This window comes from Nansenia antarctica, assembly GCF_963989245.1.
Source record: "Nansenia antarctica genome assembly, chromosome: 4".
NCBI lineage: Eukaryota > Metazoa > Chordata > Actinopteri > Argentiniformes > Microstomatidae > Nansenia > Nansenia antarctica.
Window position 1 is genome coordinate 59,431,530 of NC_137689.1, and position 11,464 is coordinate 59,442,993.

At 42.9% G+C, this 11,464-nt stretch overlaps 1 protein-coding gene across 1 annotated transcript; it reads right to left on the reverse strand.

Annotated features, from left to right (window-relative positions):
* Positions 1-3,882: 3,882 nt before the first annotated feature.
* On the reverse strand, positions 3,883-11,464 carry ccdc80l2 (coiled-coil domain containing 80 like 2; the record flags this gene model as incomplete). Its single annotated transcript, XM_080529547.1, has 7 exons — positions 3,883-4,199; positions 4,550-4,630; positions 7,177-7,280; positions 8,482-8,633; positions 9,587-9,720; positions 9,957-10,113; positions 10,262-11,464. The coding sequence occupies 7 exons, from the start codon at positions 11,462-11,464 to the stop codon at positions 3,883-3,885; spliced, it is 2,148 nt and encodes a 715-aa protein (XP_080385673.1).

The following is an 11,464-nucleotide window of genomic DNA, read 5'->3' on the forward strand; positions in this document are numbered from 1 at the left end:
GAGCTCTGTTTTCTTGCTGTTTAGTTTGAGAAAAATTAGATCTATAAATAGATACATTTTATTTCACGTAGGCAGTTGACAAGAGACTGCGGGGGGAGCTGAGAGGATGGAGTAGTGCTACGTGCTATGGTATCGTCAGCGTAGCAGTGGAAGTTGAGGCCGTGGTGGCAGATGATCTGGCCGAGGGGGAGCATGTAGATAGTGAATAGGAGGGGTCCAAATACAGAGCCTTGAGGAACACCTTGGTTGACCGGGGCTGAGGGGGAACTAGAGCCATTGATGGTAACAAATTGTTCCCTGTTGGAGAGGTAGAACTGGATCCAGGAGAGGGCTGTACTGGTGAGGCCTAGGAGGTCAGATATCTTATATAGCTAACTACATTGCAGGGTAAAATCACGATTAAAAACAATAAGATAAGCAAACTACTGCAATGTTATTGAGGAGACCTCCGCTTGCCATATACGGCGCCGCCATCTAGGTCTCCAACCCTAGTTGATAAAAACATTTAACCTGCTCCATTTACACAGACCCTTTACCTGCAATTTACCAGTAGCATTATCATGTCTGCCACAATTCATCCATGAGCCTAGTCAGTGGTTTGCTATGGATGGAACAACATACTTCAAATTCAATTGAACTGCTGCCTTATGCCAATACATGGATTAAGGGGCATTACCTATAACATTGTAACTGAAGATGGTGAAGGTCCTATAGGTTTGGCCTCAGAACTATTGCATACTGACATTATTACACTAGCACTATTGTCACTTTATTGTCACTTCTTGTCACTTTTTATTACTTATTATTGAATTGTTGATTGTTGTTGACTGACTGCTGTTGGGAGCATGGAGCAAGATCCCAAAGCATTTCAAATGTGACACATATAATTTGATTTGATTTGATTTGAAAACTGAGTGTGTTTAGGTTTTTGGAAATATCAATAATGTCCATTCTAATAATAGTCATTAGTCATGGACTTTTACTAAAGGTTATATGAGTGGTTAAGGTAAAGGTGGAAAGGGCCGGCGGGGCGCACGCGGGCGTGCACACACACACACACACACACACACACACACACAATCACACACACACACACACACACACACACACACACACACACACTCACACACACACACACACACACACACACACACACACACACACACAGTTAGCCCTACAGAGAGGTTGACGTCCTTTAGACATGACACTTGTTGAGAAATGAAAGAGAAGATATTGGCTAAAAATAAAGAGGAACCATGTTTTTTTCAATGTTGTGAAAAAAAGTAACTGACACAATCATGTTGACCCAACCCTGGTTAGTCAAACTGCTCTAAAAAGCAAACACTTCTCTTATCTAGGCTACAACCAAAAGTGCAAAAATGTACAGTAGAGTAAAACTACATCTAAACATTGTATGATAAATCATGAGATTGGACTTTAGGCTACAGTATAACTGTTAAAAAAGTTATTACATCTCTATTTGTGCTCTATGTGTATGTCTTTTCATTGGTAGGTTAAGAGAAGTTCAAGTAATTCGTATAACTTCCCCCAAAAAATTACATAAAAGGACCTGAGGCAATATGTTATGACCACATTATGACGGCAATGAATATAAAAAATAATCCGAATTAGAATTTTACAAGAATAAAGTCAGGATTAGAATCTTACAATTAAAGTAATGTGAATAAAATACACTAATAGCCATGGCACATAACACACAGTACATCAAGCACCTGCTACTACACCTCGATCTGCAAACAAAACATATGAATATGCTTGTTTAAAAGAGCAGATGTTGACCACGAGCTTTGGCAGAATGGTTATTAGTTGTACGCATACATACCATTAACTTTTCAGAGCGACAACGCATGAGATGATTAGAGGGCAGGTACTCACCATAGTAGGACCAGTCAAGGGAACCTAAGAAGTCTAGACGTAAACTGTTGGCCCTGGGGTATGGGAGAGTGTAGAGTATGTTTGACTTGGTGATAAGTGTATGTGTGTGTGAGAGTGTTTGAGAGAGAGAGAGAGTGTGAGCAAGCAAACAAGGGAGAGAGAGTGTGTGTGTGGTTATGTGAGTGTGTGTGTGTGTGTGTGTGTATGCAGCGATGACCTCAATGTCTGTCTGCTTCTGCCTACTTCCCCTCTATGAAGAGTGCCTGCTGTGTGTAATCATCACAGGCTGCCTTATCTCTCTGCCCATCTCCTGTATTTGCCTATTCCCAGTAGCTCTACGGCTCTTTCCATCCCCAGAGAACAATCACCGTCACTACTCCACTGGAATTCCACACTGTAGGACACTGTTCAAACTGTCGTTTGAAATAATAGCTTCTCTGTACATATGTCATGAATTACTGTACAGAAAACCTGAGTTCAAATACTGTATTGCATAAGGAGGAAGCAGGGCATTGGTCAATTGCAGTCCAAACTTGAGTTCTAGGCAGCCAATTCTCATAGAGGGACTGATACTAATTGTGATTAAATGAGTATAGTCTATTCATTGATGTGGGTATCAAGTTCTCAAGTGTATGAGTGAATGTTTGTTGGATATTCCAAAATGAGGAGCAACATTTATTACATATATATATTATAACAGTAACAAAGATACAGTTCTGTCTCTCTCCTTCTAAACTTAAATAATGGAGAGAGGGGCAGAGGTAGGGACAGAGAGGGATGTAGAAGAGGGAGAGAAGGACATTAGGGAGAGAGTGAGGGAAAGAGGAAGGGGGTATAGAGGGAGGCCTGTCTCACAGTTATTTACTGCCCGTTTCTCCCTGCCAGCTTTCTCCTTTACTCTATGTCCTCTGTCTGCGTTTACAGTTCAAAGCTTCAACATATGTTTGCTCCCTACAAATCCTGCTCTAATGTCTCCCTGCTCAGCACAGAGTAGCTATAAACACCAGCCGGGGTGAAAGGTCTCAGCGAGCTAAATCCATTATATTTATTTATATATTACTTAACAAATGACATATGACTATTATAGCTCACCTCCCTGATATACCACCTGTTTAACACATTTCAGTATAACAAAGGCAAAATAAGGCCTTTAAAGGAACAGTCCACTGCAAACACAATGTATGTCAAATGTGACGGCAGCTGATGAAACCAGGAACAAGTCGGCAACCAATCAAATTGTTCAGACCTTTATTCTAAAAAATGTAAATACATTTCAATGTTGTTGAAAATCAACGACACACTCGCTATTCAAGCCAAAACAGTGCAATGCAATGGATGTGGTGATGAATCTCCACTACTCTACACTAACTAGGTAGTAGTGGGGATTACTCACCGAATCCATTGCATTGCAATATTTTGGCTTTACTAGCGAGTGTGCAATTGATTTTCAACAACGATATTTTTCAGAATAAAAGTCTGAACACATGGTCGGTTGTCGACTTGTTCCCGGTTTCACCAGCTGCCATTGTTGTTTTCATACCTAAGATATAATGAAATGCCAAGATCAATCCACATCCCACGGCATTGGTTGTGTCGATCCAGCTATACAGTACTTGCATCAACTCAACATTTTGATTGGAAAATGTTTACAAAAAGCTGTCCCAATATTTAAAAGCAAACCCAATATTATCAATTAAGTAGCATATAGCTTAATTTCTTAGATATTGCATTGAACAATTTATTTTTTTACTGATTTGAAATGTTTGAATTGTGTTCGAACCACTACTTTACTGTAGAATTATGACTCTATTACAAGTAGTATGTAACACATGTGTAACTACAACACTTACAGTGTAATTTCAATAATAATTACACATGGGCAATAACATAACAATAGTAAGTTATATATCAAAAACCATTACAAAAAACTGTTATGATCATCTGATTATTGCTGTATCCATGGTGACTGAGCTCTGTCTCTCAGTGTCAGTCCTCTGCCCTGTGGTACAGGTAGCTGTCCTCCGCTTCCTCCCTTCCGTAACCGTGGTAACTCCCGCCAGTGTCCTCTGGGCAGGAAATACCCAGAGTCCTCTGCAGTTTCTCCTCCTGCTGGCGCAGCTCCGTGGAGTCCACCAGGTCATAGATGTTGGCCAGGGACCACATGGGTGAGGGGAACCAGGCCTTGACATCGCCATCCTTCCCCACCACCACCATGCTGAAGTAGTCCCTGCTCATCTTTAGCTGGTCTCGGAGACTGTTGACCACATCCTCTGATAAGAGCTCATTCTCACTCTGGCTCCTCCCTGCAGGATTAGGAGAGGGGTTGTTTGGTTCTATTGTGACTGTTTGGAAACATTAGTGGTAAATGTGCTCCGGAGTGAAGTAAATAGAGTCTAGTATCACCGCACATTTGCAAGTGCTAACCTCACCCACAGAAAAAACTGACCCAAAAACTAAGCGTAGGCAAATTGCACCCTCCACTAGTGGATAAAATAAAAAATTGGGTTCAGGAGGTCTGCATATCAGAGTGCATTCTCTTCTGATTAGTTAATTATAATGAGGAGTGCTGCCCTACACAAATTGCATATTGATGTTTCATGTTGACATGTTTCTGTGTGTATTAACCATTTGTTTGAGATAAAAACAAACTTACCATTGAGTGGAAATAGTTCGACAGATCCCAACGCTGACGGTCCTGCACCTATCAGTTTTAGCAAGGCAAAATGGCGGGTGCCTGTTGGGCAAACAAATTGCATGTTTCATCTCTAATCCAATTCCAATAGGCTACTTATAAATGAATGAATGAATGAATGAATGAATGAATGAATGAATGGTCTTTATTGTCATTGATATAGTACAGGTACCATAAAACGAAATTTGGGAGGGGGGGCTCCCCTGGTGCTAGGAAAAAAAAACTAAAAACAAGAAGGGAAAAGAGCTGGTTTACATAAATAAAGGCTATGTACACTATCCACTATACTATACTATACAAATAAAACTGTGCTGTACTCTATGCTATGCTATACATATCCTAACATTTCCTATCTCTGAACCTTGTGTACCCGAGGGTTGTCATATTGCACATAGTGTTATTGCACATTCATTTAAAGTGTCGCAGTTTGCAGGTTTGAAATGTTCACAGTTGTGTTTCAGTATTGCACTTGATTACAATCTAGTAGCTGCCATCAAATTGTCTAGATTGTCCAGGGCCTAGAACCTAGGTCTTTGCTGTGTTCAGGGCCTGAATGGCCCTGGGGTAGAAGCTGAGCTTCTACCCCAGTCTATCTGTCCTTGCGAACATGGTCCTGAACCGGACATGGTCCTGAACCGCCTGCCCGAACAAAGTGTTCGTTCCCAGGGTGGGATGGGTCTCTGGAGATCTTGGAGGCCTTCCTGAGGCAGCGTGTGTTGTACAGCTCTTCCAGAGAGGGGAGGGGGGCGCCGGTGATCTTCTGGGCCGATCTCACGACTCTCTGTAGCGCTTTCCTCTCTGCGGCTGTGCAGCTGGAGAACCACACGCAGATGCAGTAGGTGAGGATGCTCTCCACTGTGCAGCGGTAGAAGGTCACAAGCAGCTCCTGTCTGAGGTGGTATTTCCTGAGGACTCTCAGGAAGTAGAGCCGCTGTTGTGCCTTCTTGATGATGGCTGCTGTGTTGGTCTTCCAGGACAGGTCATCCTGTATGTGCACCCCCAGGAATCGGAGGGTTGAGACTCTCTCCACGCTCCCTCCCTCGACGAGCAGGGGCTGGACCTCAGATTTTTTCCTCCTGAAGTCCACGATGATTTCCTGGGTCTTTGACTGGTTCAGCAGCAGGTTGTTAACCTTGCACAGCTTGCCCAGCTGCTCCACCTCATCCCTGTACGCCGCCTCGTCCCCCCCCGAGATGCAGCCCACCACGGTGGTGTCGTCTGCAAACTTTACGATGGAGTTGCTGGGGTGGACGGGGGTGAAGTCGTAGGTGTAGAGGTTGTAGAGGATGGGGCTTAGCACGCAGCCCTGGGGGGACCCAGTGCTGAGTCTGAGGGCTGTGGAGGTGTGGGAGCCCACCCGCACCCTCTGGGGGCGGTCAGACAGGAAGTCCTTGATCCATGCACAGATAGAGTGTGATAGTCCCAGGTCTAGTAGTTTGGTCACTAGCCTGTCTGGAAGGATGGTGTTGAAGGCAGAGCTGAAGTCCACAAAGAGCAGTCTCGCGTAGCTGTTCCCCCTCTCCAGGTGGGATAGAGTGGAGTGGAGAGTCGTGGCGTCCTCTGTGGACCTGTGGGCTCTGTAGGCGAACTGGTATGGATCCAGGTTGGGCGGGAGGCATGTGACTATGTGGACCCGGACCAGTTTCTCGAAGCACTTCATGATGATTGGTGTGAGTGCCACCGGGCGGTAGTCGTTTAGGCAGCTCACCGTGCTTTTCTTCGGGACTGGGATGATAGTTGAGGTTTTCAGGCAGGGTGGGATGGTGGCCTGGGACAGGGACTGGTTGAAGATGTTGGTGAAAACCCCGGCCAGCTGGTCGGCGCAGTCCCTCAGCATGAAGACTATTGACTGACCTATGTTTCTGAGGTGTAACGTCTCATCCTGGTCCTTAGTTTTTGTTTGTCTTTGTTTCATGTTATTCAATTATTGTTTCCTGTTTATTTTTGTGTTACTCACCTTGTCTCTTGTTTCAGACACTTCGCTACCTGCCCTGTGTTTCTCGCCTGTGTGATTGTCTACCCTGCCCTAATTGGTTGCAATTGTTCCTCATTATCCTTTCCTGTGTATTTAGTTCCCCTGTCTATGTGCCAATTCGTCTTTATACCTTTGTGTCGAAACGTCCCAGCAATTCTCTTCCTGTTATTTGTTTTCCTGTTTTTTGACCCTTGATAGTTTACCCAACCACGGGGGTATTCCATCACTGTCACTGAAGGAAAATTCAGGCTTATTTTCATAAGGCTGGATGTTTTATTTTATTTGTCAAATTAAGCCTGGATTGTCCTTTAGCGACGTTGATGGAATACCCCCCTACTCTTTTGCCTATTTGCTGGATTATAATGCTTAGCTACTGACTGACTTCCTGTGTACTGAACCCATTTTTGCTAGTAAATACTATTATTTTGATTTTTTGGTCTCCAAGTCCTGTTAGAGTCCTCTGCCTTGGTACTTTAACCTTTACACTATGGTCCCAAACTAAACCAACTGCCAAACTAAACCAACTGCCAAACTAAAAAGCAATTTCAATACCCAGAACTAAACTTAGACTAGTAGTAACCTTTGAAGGTCTAAGAAGAAGCATAGTTCTGACCCATGGGACAGGCCTGTCCATTCAGACCCTGGAGCTGCTGTTGGAAGGAGTAGTCGTCCTCAGTGGGAGTAGAGATGATTAGGAGTCTCCTTTTAGACATGAACCTGTCGGGAAACACTGGGTAAGTGACTCTGACCTCTAAAGGATATTATTGGGGATATTATCACCCAATTCAGATACTTTATGGCAATTATATAAAGAAACAAATACATATGTATATTTATAATAAATAAAATTACATAAAATAAATAGAAATACAAGATAGCTTGGGCAGATCCTAGCTTTGTGTACATATTGATTTCACCATTCAGAAATTACACTACTTTTTATGTATAGTCCCTCTATTTCAGGGTAATAAAAAGTAATGGAACAGATTTATCAAATGTCCAAAATAAGCACTCATGTTTAGTAGTTAGTGGACAATCCTTTGCATGCAATAACCTCCAGAAATTCTACCGTCAATTAAGACAAGTTCGCAAGTTCTAGTGGCAGCTACTGTACAAACCTAATACCCATGTTTCACAGATGGGGTGGTATGCTGTAAACCTTGGGCAGATCCTTTTTTCTCCAAACTTTTCTCTTGCAATCACTCTGGTCAATGGAAATATGAATCTTATCTGTCCACAATACCTTTTTCTTGACACCTCTTTGGTCCTCATGTTGACAATAGCAAACTCCAAAGCCAAAACCTAGAATCAATACAGCTCCTATGCCTGCACAAATGATGTGACGGAACACACCTGACTTAGTAGGGGGACTATGCATAAAAAGTGTTGTAATTTCTGAATACTGAAACCAATATGTACACAAATACCACCAAATAGAAGCCGAGAATCTCTACTTTAATCTCGTAGTAATTGTTTGATTACTGTTGAGTATAGAGCTAAAAAAACAAAATGCTTCCTCTTTCCAATATCTATGAAGGGCACTGTATTTTCATTATGTGCCTGGCACACCCTTTGTGTGGACCCAGCCCACAGAGAACCACTGGAGCACTGGTGATACAGGCAATGTGTATTAACTTACTGTATTGTTTGCTTTATGTGGATCTACAGTGTCATGCATTTTCACACAGGTCTTCTCTGTTTTTCTTTTTAAAATTATTATTATTGAAATTATTTGAATTTTGCTTTCACTTTGAGGCTGTGTATATCAGTGGGAAAACAATCCTAATTGAATGTATTTCAATGAATTCTCTGTTTTAACAACATTATGAAAACCGTGCAGGGGCGAATACCTTTGCACAGGACTGTACTGTATGTGCTTTTGTGTTATGACAAGCTTTATGAACAATATTTTCTCTACCTTAGTAATGAGTTCTCAGTCCCACTCCGTTGCTGAGCTTTGGAACAAGGCGATGTCGTTTTCCTCTCCCTCTCCTTCTCCAACCGTCTAGATGGGAAGGTGTCTATGTATTCCATCATCGCAGAAGACAATGGAGGTGAGTAAAATACTCTCTAAAAATAATATGACGCATTAGGACCAAAAATACCACATATTGCTTCAAACTTGAATAGGTTTCATAATGGAAAATAAGATCTTTGATTAGCTATTCTAAAGAAAGGGTTAAACAGGGCCAGTTTTTCTGAACGTTTAATCCAGATCAAAATGACCCTTTTCTGTCTCTGTTTCCGTATTATCCCCACTGCATTAATAATGACTACCTGCACACTGACTGATTACTTGAACACTACTTCTACTTGAACTCTGTACTGCTCCATATCTGTACCATATTGCACACCTTATGACAGACAGTGTATTACATTTCATTGCAACCGGCACAGTATTTTTTGCACCACTTGACTACTACTTGAACTTCCTGTAATGTATCATACCTGAACTATATTATTGCATACTGTATGATTGCATCTCATGTCATTGGAATCTGCACAGCTTTTTGCACTACTGTTCTACAGCAGCACGACTGGTACCGCTGTAGTACAACTACTATCACCTTATCATCCTACTTGTTTCTATTATCGCCCTACTCATTTATTTTATTCTATTGTTGTTGATTTGCATTCTGCTGCTATTGATACTATTGCTGCTATCACTGCTATTGTTGACTGTTGATTTTGTTGTTTTTATATCCTGCTTTATTTTATTATTGATTTTATATTCTGCTGCAATGCCAATGTCGAATGAACCTGAACCCAAGAATTGTACTCTGTGTACCCGTACATTGATGTAAGAAAAGCAATTCTGATTCTGATTCTGATATTAAAATTCTGCCCTTTTGTTGTTTAAAAAAACTACTTAATCCAAGATGTAACCTAAACTTTACCATTTGGTTGTGGTTCAGATTTCTCTAAATATTTAGGGCAGATTTTAACTCAACACAGGGTCGTTTTGAAACACTGGCCCCAGATTAGCCCAGCTGTAACAGCTGTAACACAGCAACGAGCCTTACACTGGGCCTCAGGTCATAGTCAGTCATAGTCATGGAGAACTCCAGAGAGGACATTCCATACTCCTTTCTCAGAAGAGAGATGAGTTGTTGGTCAGTGTACGTCTCTGGGACAGATGTGAAACGAGGCTCAGAGTCTGCAACAACAAACAAAAACGTTGTTATTGTATTTGCCAACATTACGATAAATATTATAGGTTATACGTTTCAACAAATCAAAACCTAAACCTAGCAAATTATTGCATATCATAACCGCATTGACGTTGGTTGTAGCATCTGTAGACCATCCAATAATGTAGAAACAGATGACACTGTTAACCTGAGGAGGATAAACCATCTACAGTAGTTCTACCTGCAGACACATAAGTTGTACCTAGCTGATAGTGTTGCAAAGTGAGTGTGGCATCATTCCCTGAGCTCAGGATGGTTGCCATAGTGACTTTTCTGAGGGCAAGGTCACAGTGGTGAAGTTCGTTCTCCTCCCTCTGCTGGACATACTGAGAAGTGCTGCTACTGGGCGTAGCTACAACCTACACCATGGCGACACAAGCAGATAGCTAAATGAATAGACAGACAGCCAGAGCAATGGATTGACAGTCATTCAGAAACAGGTGAGCAGACAGATACTGTAGATATAGATATATATGCATTCATTATGCATGCAAAGTTATCACTCACCAGAAGTCTTCTTTTCCCTTTAAATGTTTCCAAGAAGTCCTTAACCGTATCTTTATCATTCACCTCTCTGTTGGACTTCTTCCCTCTTCCTTTCCCTTTCTTCTTTTTACTCTCCTTCTTCCCTTTCCCTTTTTTTTTTGATGTATTTTTCTCAGGTGATTCCTCTCCTCTGCTCTCCTCTTCTAGTTTGTCCTTCTTCAACAATTTCAGAACCCTTTTCTCTCCACCGTCCAAAGTAGAATTATATGTGTTGCTTTTTAATCCATTCTTTACAGTAGATGCATCTCCATTTCCTTTCATCGGTTGACTTGTCTGCTTTCGGTCCTCCCTTCCCACTGCTTTAGAGTTGAACTTACCTGTGCTTGCTTCTTTTGAATTTGACAGCCTCTTGCGAATTACAAACCGTGATCGACCATTGAGGATATCCTGAATTTTGCTCTTCAGCGCAGCCTTCTTGTCCAATGGCTTCCTCTGCACTGTGAGAACAGAAGTCACCCCCCCCTGCTTCTGAGGTTTAAACACCTTCTTCGTCATGGGACCCCGTTTCTTTGCCACCAGCCTCTTCTTGGTGATTTTGCACTTGAACTGCGAGCCCTTCCTGGTGAGCTTCTCCAGCTTGCGCATAGGGAACTGGTCGATGACCTCCAACACAGCCTCCACGCGCACTGGGTAGGGGAAACTCTCGCTCACCTGCAAGTTCTTCTTGAGGACCAGCATGGAGAAGGCATGGTCAGTCAGCTCAAGGTAGTGCAGGAGCTTGGTGGCCATGTCTGGGTCCATGCTCTCTACTGTGGCCTCCCCTTGGAAGGTGGTCTTCTGGATCCGGGCCTCCATCATAGCGTTCTGGATGACAATGATGATGAAAGTGTCCCTCTCAGCCAGCCGGCAGTTTAACCCCTCCGGCTCCATGTCCTGGATCTGTTTCTCCATCATGCGGAGGTAGTTATCACTGTGGGATGGTGCTGTGATCACCCATAAGCGCTTCTTACCAGCAAAGTCAGCCAGGAATTCCAACTCTGGTGCCAGGCTAGCTTCAGTCCCGTCTATGTCTCTGTCTCCCTCCTTTCCGTGCTCCTTGTGTTCGGGACGCTCATACTGGGCCCTGGGCTGGTGTCTGGCCCTCCCTGGTCTGGCAGCAGACAGACCTGGAATGTGGTTCCACAGAGATACCAGGGTGAGCAGAGTACAGAGCAGCCGAGGCAT